The sequence below is a fragment of the Gymnogyps californianus genome, chromosome 1, assembly GCF_018139145.2.
Source record: "Gymnogyps californianus isolate 813 chromosome 1, ASM1813914v2, whole genome shotgun sequence".
Taxonomy (NCBI): domain Eukaryota; kingdom Metazoa; phylum Chordata; class Aves; order Accipitriformes; family Cathartidae; genus Gymnogyps; species Gymnogyps californianus.
Window position 1 is genome coordinate 196780926 of NC_059471.1, and position 22965 is coordinate 196803890.

The 22965-nt window shown below is 36.7% G+C and overlaps 1 protein-coding gene across 1 annotated transcript; it reads left to right on the plus strand.

Annotated features, from left to right (window-relative positions):
• The first annotated feature begins 3611 nt into the window (after positions 1 to 3611).
• Positions 3612 to 22727, plus strand: MLC1 (modulator of VRAC current 1). Its single transcript, XM_050908629.1, has 12 exons — positions 3612 to 3678; positions 4357 to 4540; positions 6734 to 6823; positions 8936 to 8989; positions 9077 to 9178; positions 14719 to 14820; positions 15770 to 15841; positions 16315 to 16431; positions 17371 to 17427; positions 18516 to 18638; positions 20094 to 20261; positions 22268 to 22727. The coding sequence occupies exons 2-12, from the start codon at positions 4361 to 4363 to the stop codon at positions 22340 to 22342; spliced, it is 1140 nt and encodes a 379-aa protein (XP_050764586.1). The 5' UTR covers positions 3612 to 3678; positions 4357 to 4360; the 3' UTR covers positions 22343 to 22727.
• Positions 22728 to 22965: the final 238 nt, after the last annotated feature.

Sequence of the window (22965 nt, forward strand, 5' to 3'; positions counted from 1 at the left end):
CCATAGTTGATATTTTTACCAGTTCTCTTCATGCAATGCACTTTAGGTATCTTGTATAAGCCTCTTTTAAATTTTGTTTAACAAATAGTGTTTCACAAAGCATAGTTTTTGAGTTGATGAGCTCAGCATCCCAGTAATTTCAATGGGAACTGATGCATAAGACTGTTACAGGAGACGGTTTCAGAAAGGTGGGCAGAGCAGTGTATACTTTTATGGGAAACTACTTTATGGCTGTTGTAGAAAGGCAGCATAGTCTGTGATTAGATTCTGAGACTAGAGTAGCAGTTGTCTTCAGCAACCTTTTATTTTCTACTTGTATGGTTAGCTCAGCATTATTTAGGCAAAAAAAGCCTAGGAGTGCATTGCAGATTGTTTAACACTTTTATAGAATTCTATACAGTTCCTAGACCAGATTTTCCAACCAGAAGTTCTGGTTGCCAGTAGCTACACACAGGATCCAGTGTCTTGCTCTGAAGTAACTGAAGTGATGCTATTGGGAGGAGAAATGTGTATGAGTGAGTGCCTGTAGTCAGTGATCTTCTTAGAAAAGTGCTGAGGGAGTGACAGCCTCCACTTTTAGATACATTGATTTAAAGCATTTTACCTACTGTTTTATTTCACTAAGATTCCTGTGGAGTGCAGGCAGAAGAGTGGTGTTGGCAAAAACATGACAGGTGAAGAAATTGTTTTTCTGGAGGAGGGGAGTAGTTATACGTGCATAAATTCCTGTCTGAAGATCCTGTAGTTTGTAACAGCCTTTCCAGGCTGTCCCTCTCAGGAATCTTATTGCAAGAAAATGGCCTAGGCAGAAAAGACCAGTATGCAATCTGGATGTCCTTTAAAATGCTAACATGATGTGTTTATGACATCCATAAAACTAGAAGTATTTTGTATTTTGATAGCGTACAATGAATAGCATATATACGGATCAAACCTGTTTAAACTCTTCAGATGATGATTCACGTGAAGGACTAAATCCGAAGAAGTTTGTATTATACTAGGGGAGCAAGACATCCCTTTGAAGCTATTGGGCCTACATTTTGCTCTTGGTTCAGTACATGCCCCAAGACATGAGCTGGGAAACAAGGATTGAGGAATCAGCTCCAGAGAAACAAAATACTTCAAAGAGCTGATTTTAAAAGAGCTGAAAATGTTGAACAAGGAATACAGGTAATGAGCTAAAATAGTGTAATTAAATATTCTGTGAAAGAATGCCTAGGTAGTGTAGCTAATAAAAACTCGTCAGAAAAAGGAAGGGTTGGTCAGCATGATAAACATAAATTTCACCAGAGCTTCAGGTGCTGTGTATTTTTGCGTTTAGTTTTGGGAACAGGGGCGTGAGCCTGGGTTCAGTGCTAGGGAAACTGGTCCAAGACAGAATGCTTTTTTACTAATTACTGATAGAAAAGTAGGAATATGACAAGTTTATGTACCTTTTTATCATATTGTCCCTTGGCAGATCAGTTATAGTTGTCAATCTGTTCTCTATGTTTTGTGGTTGCTGTGGGGGATGCTCGCATGGCACAGCCCTGGGAGATGGCCTAGTATCTGCTATAGCTGCTTCAGGCAGTCTGAGCTTGTTCAGTGGTCATTTCAGTGGTGGAAGTAAGTAGTTCTTTGTAGCCTCTCATGATTTGATTTGATTTGATTTCATTGTCATCCCTTGATATCTTTTGGCCTAACTTAAAATAAAAACACTTAATTTGTAAACCCTTTTCAGAAGCCTGTAATGTTCTGTTGGCATTGTTATATTTCCTGCAGTCTTTGTGTAGGTTTCCTATGCACTCTGTAGAATTAGGAGGAATCTCTTTGTACGGCACCTTTGTACCTTACCTAGCATTATAAGGTCTTGGCCTGTGACTTGGGCTCTGGTTACCAGATCTTGCCTTGTGGTTTGTATACACAAAAATGACCCAAGACTTTTTATGGAATCAGGAACATGAAATGAAGGGAACCTAAAATAAGGGCCTCAGAAAATGTTTAGAGTAGAAACTGAGCCGTGAAGTTTAAGTGTTTTTTGTTGACAGTGATGCCAAATGCAGAGGATACAGTAATTGTGTGGTGAACCTCTGTGCAAAAAGGAAAATGGCAGATACTGAGAAGTGCACAGGAAAGGGGGCAGAAGGAATTTCACCATAACCAGAGAAAACACTGTAGTGCCACGCTTGAGAGAAGGGGCTTTCAGGTACAATACTGGCTGAAACACTTGGAATTGTGAACAAAAATTTCTAGGGTTTGAGCGCTGCTCTGTTCAGTGGCGTGGGACTTTATAAATTCTTTTTATTCAAAGAGATTAGATCAAGTAAATACCTGAATATCTCACCAATTTTGTGTAAAAAATAAGTTGATCTCCCTAAATTGGTCAAAAGGGATAAAATATGATCTTGTTTTATATCTATGGTAATTTGTGTTAGAGCAAATCAGCATTCATTGAAAAAGTTGTGAAGTAAGTATTACCCATTTTCCATTAAACCATAGTCTTTGAAAAGTTACAGATAATGGAAATACTTGCATAGTGTTTCTTCCGTGAACAGAGGAACAGAAGGACTTAATTACTTAGGAGAGTTTTGCCTGGCTACACAGTCTCTTTTTTCTCCCTTTTCTAACACAGTTTACAGCTGTGTCAAGTGCTGTGTATGGTACATTAATTTCCATGTTTCAGTCTATTAAAACAACTGTAACATTTTAATGTTCGTTCAGTATTGGCTGACATTATGAGAAGAGCAAAATCCACAGTCCGTACAAATTGAGAAGTGCTGTTCTAAAGTTTTTCTAGCATACTTTAAAGGTGATGCCCTTCAGAGTACTGAAGATTTAATTGTGTCTTGGTTACAAGAGTGTTTAAAGTTTAGACAAAAGACCCTGTCATTGCTGTAGCTGTCAAGGTGCCAACATCTTCAAGATAAAAGCATTCTTTTTTTTTTTTTTTTTATTGCTTAATAAGCAGGAGGACTGGATCCAATGTACGCTGGGCATTGCATGTCACTGCTGCCTGCTAGATTTAAAATGTGTTGTTTAGTCATAATGGTGTTCTGCAAGTATGAATGTCAGCACGATTGAAGTGTGCAGGGTTTATCTGAACACTCTTAGAAAACTAGGGTTAGTAGAAAAAGATAGAGTTCTACAGTGAAGATAATATTCTTGATAGATTTCTAACCTCTAACTTTCTAACCTCCCAACTTCTTGGGATACTTGAATACTTGAATTTTTATCTGTAGTTTATTCTAGGAGAATACTGCATTGTAAGTAGCTTTTGCTCTTTTGAAACAAGAACTAGATTGTTGAATATTGTTATCACGGGCTATTATAATAACTAAAACTGGTAAACTATGAGGAAGATTTTATTTAAAATGCGAAGTAAAGAGTAGTACTCAGAGACTTGAAACTTTTTTAATTTGTTGGTCTGATTTGGAGGCAGCCCTATGAGAATGTAGTACAGTCATTTTCTAGTGTGTTCTGTTAATTAAAATTCAGGAGGCATTTTCCTGTTCCCTGGCTTAACTGAAGTTTTTGCTGTGCTTTTGTTCCATATCTGAATAGATGTTGTTGAAAGCCAAAGTGTAAGGGAGAACTTTTCAAAGACGGCATGACTCACTGAACGGTGAGAATATCACAAAGTGTACAGGCAGCTGTGTTCACAAGACTGTTTTAAACTGACAGTTAACTTTTCAGTTGAAGGTAAGCATGAAGGTTTTTAACTGTTGAAAAATCTGCAATAACTTAATTCTAATATAAGATACTCCTCAAGGTATTTGAACAGACTGGCGAGCAGTGAGATGAACAAAAAAGGGCTAAGGGAACAAGAGAATACTGGGTAAATTAGAAACAGTTTGCTGTAGCTGATTTATAGTGAGTATATGAGTTCATCGGACTCATAGTGAAGTCTGTCGTTTTAGATACCTGTTAAGAAGTGTTAAAATCAAATCAAAGTTAATATCTAAACATGTTTAAATATCTTTTCTGTCCTAGAGTTTAAAAAAAAAGAAAAAAGCTTTGGTTATAGAGTTACCCTCAAACTAAACACCTCCAAAGATGGTTCTTAGATATTGAAATAAAAGTCTATTGAGGTATCATAGATACACAAACTTTCATTTTGTTGGTATTTATACTGTATTATTATGAACTGTGGCTACAGGATGTAATTTACTTATTGTGTGCAAGTAAGTTGTTAGAATGCTTACATATTTTGAAATGTCAATACAGCTAATTACTAAATATTACTTTTATTTATTTTATCTTAAGTAGACAAAAACCTAGTTGAGCACTGGTCTGAGTATGTGAAGGAACTAAATTATATTTTTGGTCTTTCTTCATCATTTGCATTTCTGTTATTATTATTTATTTGCCTTTGTGAAGTGTTATGACCAGGGAAGAAGGTTACAGAGAAGAATTTAGCTATGACAGGATGCCAACTTTGGAGCGGGGAAAACAAGAGAATGGAAATTATATACCAGATATCAAATCCAGTGACCTTCAGCTATCAAAGAGGCTGCATCCTTGCTTTAGTTACAGAACATGGATCTTTTCTTTGCTGATGGGAGTAAGTATTTTCAATGATACAAAGTTTAAAAATGTAGGTGAGGTCTCAGTGCCCAGTAATCTGTTCTATTTCACGTCATTCGGGGACTCAGAATTTCATCACTGATAGTATTGAATATAAATATTTGTACAGAAAGGAACATATTTAGCAAATCTAGGATGTAACGCTTAATTGAGTAATGGTATTCTTTGGATAATTCTGCACTAATCAAAGATGCTATATTTTTATAGCAAAAATATGCTATATTTTTATAGCAAAGATGCTGATTTTTATCTTTAATATTAGTCATATAGCATAAACAGAGAGTTAAGTGTGGTAGTGGTAAATATCAAGCCATATGTATGTTTAAGCAGTGCCTTTTGGTAAAGGATGTAACGTATCCTCATCATATGCATGCTTTTAACATATTTTTAACTGTTAAAAGTACTTTACTTGCCATGATAGCATTTTGGCATTAAAAAGATATATGGTACTTAATTGCCACATTCATCTTTCAGGGTTCAGTAGTCATGTAGTTACTTGGTAGAATCTTCATGTACTGAGGTATATACTTGTGTTTCTTACATGAACGTCACAGTGATTTGAATTTTTGTGTCACTGCTAGAATCATAGGACACTGATCTTGCATGTACATTATATGCTTCTTCATGTTCTGAGCCAAGTTAATTGAAGTTCGTTATAGCAATTAGAATTTGGTCTTTTCTTTTTCTGTTAGCTCGTGTGTTTTGAAGAGTAATTTTTATTAAGAGTTAAAAATGTTTCACTGTTAATACGGTAATTACTTGTTTTTGCACAGTGAATAAAAGTACTGCCTTATTTTCACGGAAATAGCTGAACATTTTTTCCTTTCTGACAATCTGCAAAACTTGGATTTCCTTTCAGATGTACTGTTACATAAAAAGAGAGCAAAAGAAGAGCTGGCTTTCTTTGCATTAGATTTTCTCAAACTTAATTGTCAAAAAGAACAACTGTCTTTAAGTAGATTTTTCCTTTTTACTGAGTTGTTGTGAATGATTGGAGATACTAATGTTTAATGATCATTTGCTGAAGTCATATTATCAGGAAACATGAATTTTATGGATAAATGAAAATACAATTTTATTAATAAACTAATCCAATAAATTCCAATTAGATTTTTCTCCCAAGTATTATAGTGGTTAATCTCTCAACTCTTCTGAAAGACAGAGTCCACAAAGGAAAGTCTGTATACTGAGCAACAGAAGTCATAGTGAGCAGAACCATCTACTTCAGAGAGCAGTTGCAAACTGTAGAGCGACATCAAAGTGGCTGCTAGCATAGGCTGTTCTTGTGCGGGAACAATTCAATATGCTTCAAGAACAATTTCAAGTTGTGTTCTATAAATACTGTTCTTCCAGTCTGCCAGAATTCTCTGTGTGTGTGCTTACACACACACATACGCTATCCTTATTTTCTGTCATTTTTTGACAAGGACTTTTTAAAGACCCCCCCCATAATTTTGTGACATGAAAAAAATGCCCAAATAAAACAGAAGAGCCATTCTGTCTCGTCTTCCCCAGCCCCTTCAAAGAAATGCCTACTCAGAGGAACGACAAGTAAAAAGAAAAAATATTAGTAGGATACACTAATAATTTATTGCTGAGAGTGTAACTCTGATAATTCTGAAATAAATGGAATAGTTAGCAAGGGAACAGGAGGAGTTGAACATTTGTGGGTGTGCCACTGGACCAAAGCAGGAAGAGAGTTTGGAGGGAAGCAGGAATATAGGTGGAACAATCTTCATCAATGTATCCTAACATTATTTTTGTTACTGTGTTCTAGTTGGTAATTGCCCAGCTGCCCATATGCATAATGAATGTTGGTGGAGCCAAGCAGCGAATGCAAAGTAGAGGCTTAGTTGAGGTTTCTGAAACATTTTTACCACTGATCACTGCAATTACCTTTTGAGCATTTTATTAGATATTTGCCAAGTCAGGGCACAATGCTTGATTCAAACATGATTATATTGTTCAGTATTAAGTCTTGGTAACCAGCAAAACATCTTCTTCAGAACTCAGCATGTTTTGATATTTTTCTTCAAAATTGTCACACAAAGACTGCATTAAATGTTCATCAGTAGCTTAATTTGAAAGGAATTACTGATTTCTATCTGACTAGTTGCTTTTTTAAAAATAGTTTTATTCATATTAATTTATCTTATTTGTTGCTTTGCAGACTTGCCTCCTTATTACTTCTGGATTTTCACTATATCTGGGAAATATTTTTCCATCTGAAATGGATTATTTACGTTGTGCAGCAGGTTCAGTAAGCATTCTTAATTATTTGCTGTGGCTGTTTGACAGCAAAATCAATAGTAAATAATTTTTGTGGGTTTATTGTCTTTTATTCTGTCTGTCTTTTTACTACTAACTTTCTTCATGGAAGATTTTATTCTATTTAACAGTTCATTAAATGGGTTATCATCCCATGCTTAAGGAAATAACAGTTGTCATAAAGACAACTGATTTGTGCTACCATTTTCATTAACCAGCTCACCACTGGCATGCAGTAGTTATGTGCATGAACAGTTTTTCTGTGCTTGATTTTAAGAAAATTTGCATTGTTATATATTTGGGGAATTTTCTGGCTAAATGCTATCAGAATGTATTTCAGATTGTATTTCAAAGTGTTACTTTTTGAGTTTATTTTGCCATAATATCCAAGTACTGAAGCAGACTAAAGTTCTCTTGAATATTATTATTTTATTAGTAAAATATACATTAAAGATGCTGACATTTTCCAAAGTCCTGTACTTTTTACTATATTTTTAGAGATTCATATTTTTTTTTTACTGTATTATATATGCTTAATCTACACTTTAGATCTACGTGCATAAGATGAGTCTGGTGTACTTGCTGTGTTCATGGCAGGATTCTGTTCTGTCATTGTTATTTTAGCAACTTGACTTACAGATTTGTTTTAAGTTGGGTGCAAGAGTAATGCTTTACTTTAAACAAACAAGTCCCAGGAGTTGCTCTGTGAATGGGTTGTCTCTTATGTTTCTCCTAGAGGTGTTAGAATAAAGTTGAAGCAGTTTTTGAAGTTAATACCTTCACTGATATGTTATTCTCTGCAACATTAGTGTTAGTTACTGAAATGTCTCTTTTTCTGCCCCAAATCTTGTCTCTTTGAACTTTATTGAGAATTTCTAAAGATCTGGTAGATGCAGAAGGTTACCACATTGGGTTTGAATGGCTTGCTGTGGGTAAAGATGTGTACGTTTGGGTGTCTGTATGTGAGCAAGGTGTTACAGCTCCTACTACAGATAATGGAGTCAATATGGTTGGAAGAGCCTAGAGAGCTGTGTAGCCAGCTGACCACTAAGTGTGTAGTTTAGCATGAGCTGAATTGCTCTCTAGACTTTTTTAACCGTCTTGACTAGTAGTAGGATTCAGTTGCCTAAACGTAGTCAAGTAGTGTTCTAGAGACTCTAGGGTATCCAGGACATAAAAGGATGTTTTAATTATGTTAAATACAGGTCATTTAGGTGTTAAGGAAGTGCTGCCAACAATTTTAAATATCGATATTAATCTAGTTATAGTGGTTCCATTGTTAAGCCATCAGTGTTCAGATGTATGAAAAGATAATTAGAAAACAGATGCAGCATTTGTTACAAGATTCATTATTTAACATGGAAACATTTTTAGTAATTTTAGTTGAGTATATTTTTATTTTGCTTATTAGTATGTTGTAACTTTATGTATTTGTGTAAAATAGAATTGGAACTGTAATGGTACCATATCTGTTGTGGTGGGGAACAGCTAAGGGATAGAGAAATTACTTTGTGAAACTTTTCACGTATGCATGATTTTTCCATTGAGGTCTGCCCTTAAGTATAGAAACACAGTTCCTAGTGAACGTAGTGGAGATCCCAGGCACAATTCTTAAAGTGTAATTTGACTGAACAGATCAGTTTTTACAAAGTTCTTCAGAACTGTGTTGAGGCCGGCCAGATTTTAGCTTACACAACCATGACTTTGTCTATTTAAAAGAATGTGGAGGCCTAGTTTGAGAGTAGCAGTGTTTTTCTTTTCCTGCTCAAGGATCTCAGGCCATCTAGAGTTAATTTAAACTAACAAAGGCATGAAATGCCTCATGAAAGACTTTCTTTGCTTCCTTTACTCGTCACATTGTGCTGGGTAGCTAGTCAAAACTGAGGAATATGGAAGGCATATTTAAACCTCTTGTAATCCTCAGATACTGATTGTAATTAATGAGCTCAGACAAGAGTGATAGACTTTCCTCAGAGTTTCTGATTTTCTGTTTGTCTAAGTTAACTGAAATATGAATTCAGACCAAATAAAATACATGTGTAGAAATATATATAAAATTCTCTGTGCAGAATATCCCACTAGTCTTCTCTTTTAATTTTCCCAGTGTATTCCTTCAGCAGTTGTGAGCTTTGCTATAGCAAGGAATAAAATTAATGTGGTAAGTATAAGATTTTATTGGCAATTATATATATTTTTTTCCTGTGGTTAAAATGAGAGAGAAACTCATTCTGAAACTGTTTTTCAGATACCCAATTTTCAGATTCTGTTTGTCTCTACATTTGCTGTTACAACAACGTGTTTAATTTGGTTTGGATGCAAACTTGTCCTCAATCCATCAGCTATAAATGTAAGTTACTAAAACAATTACTAATTACTGCTACATTTATGTTTTTTTAAAAAAAAGGGGGGGGGGGTGAGGTGGGTGGAGATCACATGTAATTACATTGTTGTCAATACCCCAGTATTCCTACTTAGTCTGTAAGGAGAGATTATCTAGCAGTAACTTTACTTTTCTGAGTAAGACAAGACTGGAAAATTGACATCAGAGATGGAAACTTACATGGCTAAAAGACACATGGTACAGCTAACTTAGAGGAGATTAATATGGAAACGACTTTCCTGTCTTCTTGTATTCAAAGTTCAAAAATATGAATTAGATCTTCAAATGTGATCCAGTTTGATCAACTGACTTTATTTTTCTGTTGACTGTAGCAAGTTTTGTTGGTTTTTTTTTTTGTTTTTTTTTTTTTGAAAGAGCAGGGTCAGAAGAGAAAATTGAAAACGAATTAGTAGCTCATCTGTAGATTATCCAGTTTTTAGGGTTCAATTGTACTGAAATGAGAAGGTCCCCCAAACAGTGCTACTCCTAGGACATTTCATCATCAGATTAAGTATAATCCTTTCCTGGATCTTCTTCAATGGATAGTTTTGCTTGTGAGGCCACCAGGAAAGAAACTTTTGATGAACATTTTTCTTATACATCATCAACAAAGAGAATGCAGCAGTTACGTCATTTGAAGCACACATATTTCATGCTGGGAAAAGTTCACTGGATTTGAGTCACAACCTTTCAACATCTGTCTTTGGTAGTTTGAGCCAAGCAGTAGAACTATAGGGTGGTTTTTGTTTTTTTTGCTGTGGTAAAATGTTCTGAGACCTCTATACTACATAAGAATATTACATGTATGAGTAAATAACATAGTGACAGGTATTATTGTTACCATTGATGAATATTCGTAATAGACTGTCACAAAATAGCAGTACTCAATACAACTACGTCATACATTTCGTATGAAGGTTAATGACTGCTGCCATGTGCTATTGTTCAGTTCTTCTCCCACTATCGTATCAGCTGTTCTGATACTAAGAGCTCAGCAGTAATAATAGCTCCCTATAATAATATAGCAGATCCGAATTAGTGTTAGTAACAAAAGACTTTTCTAATAGAAAAATAGTGCAGAGAGAGTGTTTGCTTTGGAGTTATCTATGCTATTTTAATAATGTCTGGTTAGTTCCAGATTTCACAGATGTTGAACTTTTAAATTAACTGTGTTTACTTCCCCTTAGAAAGTGCAGTATATTAGGCCAATACTTACAAACCTGCTTTTTAAATTAGGTAACTAAGTCTAGCTTCACATTTCTGTGCAGCTGGCCCAATTTTCAGAGAGATGGAGTACTGCAGTCAGTTGGACCTGTGGCGATTTAGCAGTCTGGACAGTCAGATCACTTGAATTCAAGTAGTACTGGCTTTAGAGGTGGCCAGTTTTGCCCTGTGTTTGATGGGACAATGTCATGGCCCCCTGGGTTCTGTGTGTATCTCAGGACAGTTTACACCACTCAGTTCTTTGCACAGCCATTGCTAGCTTATTGCTAGTGTAGCAGTTCCCTCATGCATTTGTCCCCTCAAGTGTCTTAGGCTGTTGGGGCTGAATGAATTATATACAAGACATGGGGGTACTGCCTTTTCCCTTTTCCCTTCCTTTCTTGGCAGAGAGTTCAGATATTAGAAACCAGTCCAAGCGTTCTGAGAGAAAACAGCAGAGAAGTGTAACTGGAGACTACCAGACCCTTTGCATTCCCTTCCCCTGGTAGACAGGATCACAGCGCTATTGGGACAGTGGAGGGCTGTGCCTGCCCAGGAAAAGTGGGCCCAAGGGAATCATTTTGCCACCACAATACTTATTTTGTCATGAGCCCCAGTGTGACAACAGCAGTTTTGCTTATGCTTTTGAGAAGCTTTGAGCTGGCCCTGTGTGTAAGAGCTTAACTTTAGTTGCATACTTTTGGAGTGGTTTTTAGATTGCATAAAAGTTTGCATTTTCTATTATTAAATATTAAATATTAACAGCTTTTGTATTTTCAAGGCAGACCAAACCATTTGAAAAGTAGAAGTGACAAACATTAAATTTATAACAGGGCAAATTCTGTCTTTGCCAAATGTTAGTTATCTACAACAATATCCACAAGACATCCTTGGTTATGTGGCTTTAATTCTTTTCGCTTGCCTATTGCATGTCCATACTATGTCGTTGATCACTGAATAAAGATAAGTGAGGATAACTGTGTGTGCAAAGCTGGCTCTGAAGCTTTTTTGAACCTTTCTGTCTTAAGAGTTATTAATGGTGCTGACTTGCTCTCCTCTTTGAAGGATACTGTTTCAGTGAGACAGTCTCACTGTTTTGCAGCTCGCTGCCAGCTGTTTTCCATTACCCGTGTGGTACAAAAAAAGTAGAATACCATCTCTTTAACTGTTCTGTCATCATCATATTTATTTTCCCTCCCCATGGGAAACTGCACAAGAAGGTAATACTAGGTCTGATGTAAAATCACTGCCAGTAGTTTAAAAGCAGTAAGACTCATAAAAAAGATGAGTTTATCCAATTAAGACAATTCACTTTTAACACCCCCCCCAATAAAGGACCTGGGTAATTCTTCATTAGTGTTACTCGTGTTGATGGATAACTCCACAAAATTACTTTAGATAGATAAATGGAATGCAAGATACAAGCCTAGACTGTGACTGTGTTACACCACTCCAGTAGGGTGCAGTTCTGTAGTTAGTATACCGTCAGCATGAAGGATGCGATGTGTAAAAGATGCAACTGCCACTCTATTCCTTCCCAGCTCTCAGAGTAAGAAGCCTGATGGTCAAAAATGAGTGGAACCTCGTGCATGCTGGCCGCTACAACTGAAAGCATTCAGATCTTGAACAGGATTCAAATTAACTCCAAATTGAGTACATACATTTATTGTCTCCTTGCAAGTTGAGCGTCTGTACCTCTATTACAGTTGAGATGATCCAGTCACTGGGACCCTGCAATACAATCTTGTTTGCCTCAGCATATATGGCTAAGGCAGGATTCCGTGGCCTGAATGTAGACATCTCTTATTTCAAAAGTGCTGTGAGATATTCTGCCTGACCGCTGCTTCTACTCTGGATGGGTGAGAGTCTCCCATCAGTCCTGTGTCATACATCCCATTCATGCAGGCAGGTTCAATATGCTTGAGTATTTCAAATGGCACTAGCAGCCAGTATAATTGAACCCCACCTCTAGCGACTGGTTGGCCCAGTAGCTTTCGGGGTTCCCTCTCTTGTCTGTATAGACTAGGTCTCCACTGACAGTAGTGGAAGCGTAGGCAACAGATACTGGAGCGTAGGCGCTTGATTTGGTTGCCTACCCATAAGCGTGTGTCTCCATTAGGTATGTGCTGGCTTGTCCTGCCTTGCTCCAGCCGCTGGTCCAAGAGGGCATCAGTCTTCTTTAGGTCCTCTGTCATTATTTGTCAGACCTGTGCAGATGTCTTGAAACATCTGTAGGATATCTTAAGTCATGTTAAAAGTATGCATTTAAGCAACTCTATTGAACTTTAAATTATTTAATCTTGAAATTAATTCAACCCTTTCATACAGTTGCAGTGAACCACGTTTTTAATACTTGGTGGAGGTTCAGAACAAATTGGATTAAGGTTGTGCTAATCTACTACTTTCTACCCAGTTACACTTGCCTGTTCCTTAGTCGTGGAAGAGGATTAGGGACACAGCTTACTTGGTTCGCTGCATCTGGTGATAGATTTTATGTACAGCAGTAGTTGTGTAGAGAATTTTCTTTAGTGCTTAGAAATCTAACATTGAATTTCCCATTGTTAGAGATGGTATAAAAAGGTACTTACTTCTAGCTTTAGCTGTATTTCTGTTTAAGAAATAAAAACAACAAAACCACCTGAACTCCAAAACTGGAGATGAGATACTTTTACTTTGGTCTAGGGGTAATGAACTAATTTTATGAGTGGAAGGCTCTAGCTGATATTCTAGACATGTCATATCAGAAAAAACATACTGGAAAGATAAAAGTTAAATTAAAAAATCTAATTTATTTACTGTTACTTTTTCAATTTCTGTTATTTACTTCTTATACCTAGCACTAAATGAGCTAGTCCATCAATGTAGTTACAGTGCTTCTGGACTCAAACTTGTACGTCTGCTTGGCACTGCACTGTATAGTGTGGCCTTGCCAGCCCACGTCAGTACCAGCGCTATGTGTCAAAACACGACCAAATCATGGGAATTTACAGGCTGGATTAAATTGTTCTGCAGGCCGCATGTTTGACACCTCTTCTTTTGCCAAATAATGTCTTTATTCTTCATGCTAGCACTTTCCTAGAAGCTTACCACTATGACATTTATTGCTGTTTGTGGCTCTAGTACAACTGTACGGTCTGTTGTGTACTGCAAGGCACATAGTTCCAATTATGATTTCCTGAGAAGAATGAATTTCAGTGCCCAAAAAAACCTCTCAAATCTGCCACTTAAGTTCTTTTTCAAAAAACGTATGCTGCAAGATACATGTCAGAGAAAAACTGAAATTTGATCATCTACAAAGCAAGTCTGACATGAGGGAACAATATAATTCTGTTCTAAGTCATTGAACAGTGGTTTGCTATAATTGTATAGGTTCTGAATGGAGTCAGTTCTCCCTAAACTTTTGGTACTTTGCCCAATGGCCTGACCTACCTGCCAAATGTTTTCTTGGGCTGCCAATGGAAAAACATGGTGCTTTGGAAGACAAGAGGGACATCCACTCTGCCTAACTTGCGTGCCTCTAGAAAATTATTCAGCCTATGTAGAGTAGGTATCTACCTCTTTTCATGAGAGAATAAGGAACCAAAGAGAAATGTTAAGTATTACATTCACTTATTTGTCTCTTGAAGATGAGCAATGGCAGGATAAATGACAACATCCGTGTTTTTGCACAATAATGTAATCTGTTAGACCTGCAAGAGTTATGAAACCACGAAGAGTGTTCATCAGTGCTCTACTAGCACTAGGTAGAGCGCGTAGGATTCTTGGCCCGGTTCTTTGGATTGTGTTTTCATTCAGCATTAGACACTGTATTGCACCATTTGGATTGCAGCATAGGGGCTGGGAGCCTGTGGCCCGCCCTTCCCCCCGCAGTGGATTACCTTAGCCCCTGGGCTAGTCGGGCTTGCTCTTGTTTGTCCTCTTTCTGTTCCTGTGAATCTTCCATGATTTGCTGCAGTGTTCTGGTTTCGCATGGAAGGTCCTGCAAAATGCAAATGTACCCAGCAATCACCCCCTTGTCATTAAGTGCTCTTCTGCAAGACAGTGATAAAATCTTTAGGCAGAACTTTCCCATAAATGAAATAAACGTTTCCTTCTTAGGTTAGGCATTCTGAGTATTATGTAGACAGCTAATTGTTGTCCTATAAATTCATCAAGAACCAAGAAAACGGTTAACAAGGTATCTAGTTAATAGATATGTCTAAATGTCACAGAAAATAGCCTGCTGGATCCTGCTAGATCCCACCCCCTCCTTTATTTTTAATATGGAAGATGTAACTCATTTATGTCTGGGATTTTACTGACAGATAAATTTCAACTTGATTCTACTTATTCTGCTGGAAATCTTCATGGCAACTACTGTGATCATTTCAGCTAGGTCTACTGAAGACTGCTGTATGAGAAAGAAAGTAGGTACCCTTAAGGGTAAAAAATGTCTTTTTTTTTTTTTTGTGTGTGTGTGTGTTCAAAAATATTCACTTTTTCGTGTTTACATATGTAGACAAGTTACTGTCGACTCCAGTATATAACTTCATGTTACATGGTAAAACTAGATTTGAACAATAAATGAAAGTACCGTACTAAACAGTAATAGCCTCTTCTATCTTTAAAAGTGCAATGGGCCTGCTGCAAAATGATCTGTTGCAATTATACAGCACAGGGTTGTTTGAATATCTTATGAACAGGCGTGGCAAATGTTTTATTTCTGTTTTGTAGAACAAAACTTAATGACGTATGAAACATTAGAATACCGTGACTTGTATGTATGCAAGCAATGCCTTTTTGAAGCCTGAGGTGGAGAGAGTATTCGTCATGTATGCCAGTTTGGTGGTATCTGGACAATGAATATTGGTTTCAGGATTTGGGGCTATAGATAAAATTTTCTTTAGTCACAAGTGCTCTCCCAAATCCCACCCTGATTTTTCTACAACAGTACTTCTTTTAGGTACTAACAAAGCAAACGTGCTGTGCCATTTTGTGTTCCAGTGGAAGTATAGCTTGCTAGATAAAGTTGTGTAGGGTACTGTCCTCCTGCAGTTACTGTTTATCCACATCAGTAAAAGCTGAAGGTTCAGGCAGAAAGTGCGTGTTTTGAAGGTAGAAAGGGGAGACAAGATGACCGTATTTCATTGTTGAATGATGTTTGTATAACAGCTAATCTGGGACTACCTCATTTGTTTTTTATGTGATTGATGTGGTCTGACACTGGTGAGCACTGTGGTGTGTCACTGGCAGCTCTGATGGGCCAACCAGACATTGCATGCCACCGTTAGGATCTGTAACAGGTTGTACAGGGTATTAGAAAGAAATGTATTGCTTTGTGTATTTTTTTGATCATGATTTTTTATTCGCCTCTAGAATACTGCATATGACAGTACCATCGTGTTGAGCAATGTCAGCTTTCCTACTCGAATTTTGAAGTCATACTCAGTAAGAAAAGCGTTGTTTTCTTTCATTAAATCAATTTGTTCTTTCATCTTGCTAAGTGCTAAGCTTCTTTAAAGCCAGGAAGAAATCAGTGTAGGTAAGAGCTGAAAGAATAAGACAGAATGGAGTTATATATCTTAAAATGTTTCCTTTTAGAATATTGCAAGATAAATGATAACTGCCATGTATAATAGGAAGGAGACTACTTAATGACTTAAGGATAAATAGTGTAAACTGAACTGTTGTTCAGTGGAGCTAATAAACGAGAGCATAAATATATATAATGAAGCTGATCTTGTTTTCACTTAAGCCATCTGGAGTTTTGCCATATTTTAGGTCTGAAAAACATTGACTTCGTGCATAGCTAGTAGCATAAATGCATTTTTTTCCTTCCAGTGAGTTCCTTTCTATATGCAAATAGGAAATTTGGTGTTCAAATGCACTGTTAATAATTTGTGTGCTCTTCTTTGTTGTAGGTAATTGAGGTGATTATTGGAATTTCATCAGTATTTGGTGGAATAATTGCTTTGAATATGGATGTCCTAGTTTCAGGTCCATATCTTTCAGTAACATTCTTTTGGATCTTAGTTGCTGTAAGTAGTGCAAAATGAAGGTACTCCTTTAAAACAATGTCTTTGATTTTTTTTTTAATTTCTTTTTTATCATTTTTCCGCTCCCTACTGGAATATTTATTTGTCCCTAATACTAATTGGCAATTGCTGCTTAGCAAATGAATTAGCGCTTCAATATACTTAATATATTTATGCAATATGCTTGTTCTATTTTGATTTACGATACTTTGGTTCTTATAAAATGTTCTGATACCTTTTCAGTCCTCAGTTCAGTAAAATGGAAATGAGTAATAAAACAAGGGTATTAGAAGTGAAGTGTTTTGTCACGTAAGTCCTAGGTTTTAGAATATTTCAGGCTGCAAAATAAAAAGTTGAGTTTAGTTTCAGTGTGGTAGAATCCTTAGAACATCATCTTTAGCCTGTCAGCCTTAACTGTCTTAAAAGCCTGAGACTGTGATTGGTAACCCTTGTCACTAATAACAGCTGGTACCCAGGAGCGGTGGATTCATAAAGGATGCTGTGCTACCCTGCTTGCCATGAATTGAACCAGTTGAGAAAGAAGACAATGAACATTAGGTTTATATATGGCTCCTATGTCTGAAAAACCCCTCAGTAAGAAGTGGAAAAAGGTCATAAACAAGTTTTTCAGCATTCAGAATTCACAAAGTTCAGTAGGGTTCATTAGGTTTTTATGTAAAAGTGTCAAGTTTTGAGGATAATTGTATTTCAGTGTGTGTAGGTTTAATACATGCTACTCATTAAATGCAAGTTAAATGAAGATTAGTTTTATCTCCATTTGACTAATTGATTCCTAATACTGTCATAATAAGTCTATACAGTTTTACCTTTTCAGGAAATTTAGGATGTGATCTGTGACTAGTGGGAATCACTGTAACTCAACTGTAATTTTTGTAATTTTCAAGTAGGTCAATATTTATTTTGTTATGCTTTTTTGTTTAGTGCTTTCCAAGTGCTATTGCAAGTCACGTAGCTGCTGAATATCCGAGTAAATGTCTGGTAAGTGTGTAAAATTCTTGGATTTTGTCATTAGAGTGGAATAATGCTAAGCAAGCATGCCTGTGATAGTGGGTACTACTCATATTTGCTCACTTGTTTTTAGTTGCTTCTACAAGATGTGACAGAAATATGTAGCATGAGTATAAGCTGATATTCCTGAAGAGAAATCCAGTAGGTCTTTTGGAGACTTAATTTCACCTATTCTAGAAAAGAATTCAAAGGACTGTTCGTTGGGGTTTTTTTTGTACCGGTTCCTTGGGAATGGATGTTACTATAGGAAAACAACATACCTCATATGGTATGCCCAGAACTCCTTTCATGCTCCTGATCTGAGGTCCTTTCTGTTCTGTTCTCTTTTCATTGTGAGCTGTGGTTTCTGAAAGAAGAAAATTAGGTCTGCAGGCTGCGCTGGACCTAGAACCTATTTTAAACGAATTCCTCATCTGCATGACTAGCAACAAGGACTATTCAGTAGAGTGCATTTATTCCTTGACTGTCCCAGATGTGTAGTTAAGCCTCCTTAAAACATCTGTTCTAAGTTACAGTCATGCAGCCGTATTTAAGTGAGTAATGATGCATGACCACAACTGAAGTCAGAATTTGATCCTGTAGGGATGGTATTTGAATGAAAACTCGGCTGCTATTGTATGGCAATAAATTTGCCTCAAAGCACTCTAATTTATTTGCATAGTTATTTTAGATTCTAAGTCTGCAATATCTGCTGTTAATTCTCATTATTTCATACAAACTGGAGAATAAATGATAATTCTATACTGGCTCTCTAAATTGGGTATTGCTTCCTCTATCTGCATATGAAAGGCATTTTTAAAATCAAACAAAACCCCCATCATCCATATTAAATGGAAAATGAATTACAAAAAAACAGTGTTTTGGCTAGGAAACTTAATTTATTCAAAGCTTGCTCCTGTATCTCCATGCAATATGGATGGCTCTTAATATTAGTCTCATGTATGATCTTATACACTTTTACACACTTTTGTTATGCTTGCTTCAAGGAGATATAGCTCACAAACCAAAGTTTTAACTTGTTTTTATTTTTATTTAACATTTACTATCTTATTTTTTAGGTTGAGGTCCTGATTGCCATTAGCAGTGTTACCTCTCCATTGTTGTTCACCGCTTCTGCATACTTATCCTTCAGTATCATGCAAGTTGTTGACATCTTTAAGAATTATCCACCTGCTGTTAAAGTATGTATTTTTATGCAATTGAAAAATTAACATCTATCTATTACAGTAGCAACACAAGAATGAATTAGGAAGTATAAGAAGACAAGGTACTGCATTATAAAGATTGAATAAAATGTTATAGAAATTATTCAAAAACTCTTATTTAACTAATCATATAATTTTAAGTATGTTAAATCTATTGCCACCCTGGAATTATAGTTTAAAAAAATGGCATATTATTCTAAAGAATCAGTAAAAATAATATGTAATATGCTGGACTCCTTGAGGTTTTTATAAATTTTCAGTATATAAATTAAAGATTCTAGGTTTACTTGAAGAATACATCTTTCTGTTTCTTAGGATGTCTACCAACAGGTGGGATTGTGAGCTTACACCTGGATTCATTCAAAGCCTGGATTGGGGCAGAGAAGAAAAAAGTTTGCAAATCTTAAAGCATTTCCATATGAAGTGTTACTGGTGCATTGCTGAAGAGCTTTCTGGGGCTTTACTGTCTAAGTGTTCAGCCATCTGTGATGACATTCAAAGAACCATTTATGGGGATTAAAATAGTGTCAATAAGAGTCTTGACTCTTAGTACCCACTAGTCCTTAAGTAGTCTTGTAATTTTAGAAGAAGAGAGAGAAAATGTTTATTAAACTGAGATGTTAGGGACTGGAAAACCAGCTTTTAAGTATGTGATCCTGTTCTGATACTGGAGGAACATAGTGTGTTGTTGGACCTCGGGAAATGGCCACGGCTTACATGTTCTCTTTAAGTAGCTTCTCCTGTCGCACCTGTTGGAGACAGAAGACTGGACTGTCTAGACAGTTGGTGTGACCCTGCAGAGCATTTCTTACATTCTTATGCTACTTTTTGTCTGGATGCAGCAAGAGTGGGCTGCTCTGCAAAAGAGGGTGAACAATGGAGCGGAAGGTGACAGCAAGGCAGGCAAGGACAGCGAGCTCATTGGCAAGGAATGCAGTCCTACAGTACCCAAAAAAAGAAAAACAAGGCAGGTCCGGCCATGGTGACCAGGTTCAGCCAATAGTTCAGTGATTGCTAGACAAGTCCATAGTAGTGAGGCAGATCCAAGGCCAGCCAGGAATTCAGGTCAGCAGGGCAAGGTCAGAGCCAGCAAGGCACAGGGCCAGGCCCAGGCATAGCTGCGACATTGCTCAGGTCAGAACCAGCAGTGAGGCTCTATATTTTAGAGGATGGTTTCTTCAATTCTGTTCTATTTCTAGAGGAAAAGATTATTTGGCAAATTAACATTTTGTTAAAAATTATCCATCTGTTCTATTTTGAGCAAACTCAGGCACTCAAATTTTAATTGAAACTTCATGCTGAAATAAACTGTAAATTAAAATTTGAGTTAAAAAATGAAATCTAGATACAAATCTCAAGAATATGGGAGTGGGAACGGCAGAAAATATTTTATTCAAGTAGTTAACAACTTATTCATGTCTCTGTTTTCAGCAATCTTATGATGTACTCCTGTTGCTTCTGATGTTGATGCTGCTGATTCAGGCATGCCTTACTATTGGAACTGTAATACAGTGTGTAAATTACAAGACAAAAATGAAACTACATGATTCGTCATGGGCAGCATCACAGGTTAAAAAACAGGAATACAGAACAACAGAGGTATGTATTTATACCCAGTATAAAATTTAAAAATCTGTATTTAAAAAGATTTTTTTTGGTAATGTTTCGTGTTACTTAATTCAGGTCACAATTAAAAGCTGCTCTGTAAAACTGTGAAGACATTAACGCACTGGTGAATTTTGTAATAGATAATATTTTGCTGGTTAAACGATAACTGGGGCATGACAGATGCAATATCTGTAAATCTGTGACAAGTCCTGTTAAGAGAAAAACAGTTGTAAGGTTAAAGCCCCCTTTTGTTCTTATTTGTAGTACGGGCTCCCAATTACAGACGAGGTTCATCTTTATACTAAGATAAAATGATAGTCCTACTCCACAGGATGCAGATCCATAATCGCTATTTATATGTCAGAATGAAGTTACAGAAAAGATGATGGGCCTTGCATGACCATGTTCTGATAATGAGATAGCCATCTATTAAGAAAGGAATGCATTTAACCCTTTCGATGCAAGCAGAAGTTTTGGGCTATGGAATGAGAGTACTCGATATAGTTGTACCTTTCCAAAGCCTGCTGTGGCGGAGTGAATTTACTAAGCCGAGTTAGTTCTCTTAAGTTCCCTAAACTTCGACTGGGAAGAGTTAAGAACCTGGAGCGTAGGAACAACAGTGGGCAAGCTTGAGTGAGTGGCTACGTGTGCTGGACAGTATGAAGTGGTGCGCAGAGGAGAGTGCCTGGCATCCCAGGTCTCTCCATGTCCTAACTACACTGCCAAAGTTGGTGATAAAGATCAGAATTTGTGTTTCCCTCCATTTCCCTCCTGCACTTACATGTTCAAGCTATCCTTTCAGATACAGATTTGGCACATACTTTTTTTAGAGTATGGTGCTGCCAGTGTTACTGTTACCACTTTTCATGTAGTCCTTCAGGGCTAGAGTGCTATTTCAGGGACTGGGGGAACCCATCTTTCTTCAGCCTGTGTCAGTTAACTACATCTATCTCCTAGCACAGCACTGTAGCCTTTAGGCTTTCCTCACCTCTGCTGTACAGAGCAAAGTGCTGTATCCTTAAAGACTAGGAGAGAGTAACTCATGTTAGCTGGATGCTTACTGCATTGGCCCAACACTAGAAAGAGAGAGTGCTGCATTCAGTCCCTGCTCTAGAAAGAGCATCTGCATTGAAACAGCACTGGATAGAAGGCATTGGGAGCAGGGACTGAAATTCAGTCAAGTCATTATACAGCTGGTAATGGAAAGTGGAAGCTGTGGATTTATGTCCCCGCAGGCTGCTGAGGGCATTCGGTGTAGGTTGCTTATTTTCTGGATCTGTGTCCTGAGAGTTACGTTCTGTATAAAAGATGAAGAACAGCAGCACTTCCACTGCTGCAAGTCACATTTTGGAGCATAGGTCATGGCATGGCTAAACAGATCTGTTCTGGGGATTATTTACATAAGTATTCCTAGTTTGTGAGTCACTGAGAAATTGGGTGTGAGTTAAATTCTAAAAGGAGCATTTTGTCCAGAAAAGCAACACCTTTTTGCTTACCTTTTAGTATTTAAACACATGAATAATGTTACAGGTGAAGTTGTAGGTCCCTTTGGCTTCTCAGAAGTCTGTGTTCTTATGCAAGACCTTAGTTTGCTTGCAGGTACGTAGATAAATCTTGCTTCAGTTGCACTGTAGGGGGCTACTTCTGGCTTTGGGTTTAGAGATTTAGGTGCTAGGGCTTTAAGTCACATTTTGGCAAAAATCTTGAAAAAATGTCCTAAGTAACATGTTTAAAATAGGAATTTGGCCAAGTTTCTTTGGCCCAAATGTCTCAAGTATTATACAATTTACACTATTATATTTTTTATAATAAATGTATACTATACAATATACAAAACTATACAATTTACAATGTATAGAATATTTTAATAGCTCTGACTGTAACTATTCATGTTTACATTCTCCTAGCTTCTCTCAGATATTTATTTGCTTGAACTTCAGTTTTTAACCAAAGCATTGTTTCATGTTTCCATTTGTCTGAAATTTGTTTACTTTTAGGTTTCCAATAATACCTTAAAGGATTTTGACAAAGACAAAGCCTGGAAAGCAGTTGTGGTGCAGATGGCTCAGTAGTTTGGATTCTGCAAATGCAGCCAATACAGTACAATCCAATACAGTAAATCAACTGTTTGAATTAAGGGTTAAAAACTTTTCAGTTTATAAACAGCAATATAGTAACAGCAGTAGAAGCCAAGGAATAACACAGTAAATAATGTGCCTTTCTAATAATTTTGAAATATATTGATAACATTTTTAACACATCTGTCTTTTCTGTTAGTATCTATATTCTAGTGTTGCTTTAGAAGATACCTTTAGAAAAAAGGTAATGAATCACATGGATTTATGCTGATGGCAAAGTAAAATATGACAATATGTAGTAGGCTTCATATATTTGCAAGAGATTGTTATAACTGCAGTTATGCAGTCAGTGTAACTGATAAATGCTTTTGGAAAGTTATGAGTACAAGTCATAATTGATATTTTTGCTTATACTTCACTTTTGTAGGAGTTGTAAAGTTGTTTTGCATCTCATTGCTTTTATATAAATAAAAGTCTTTATTATGTGGAAACTCAAGAATGTGGATTGACATTCTAATTGGAGAGGTGAAAACAGAATATTCTTTCCCATTAAGCTTCCATTTCTGGACTGTTAAAGGGGGAAGGGGCTTTTTCTGAGTGGCCAGGCACAAAATCTA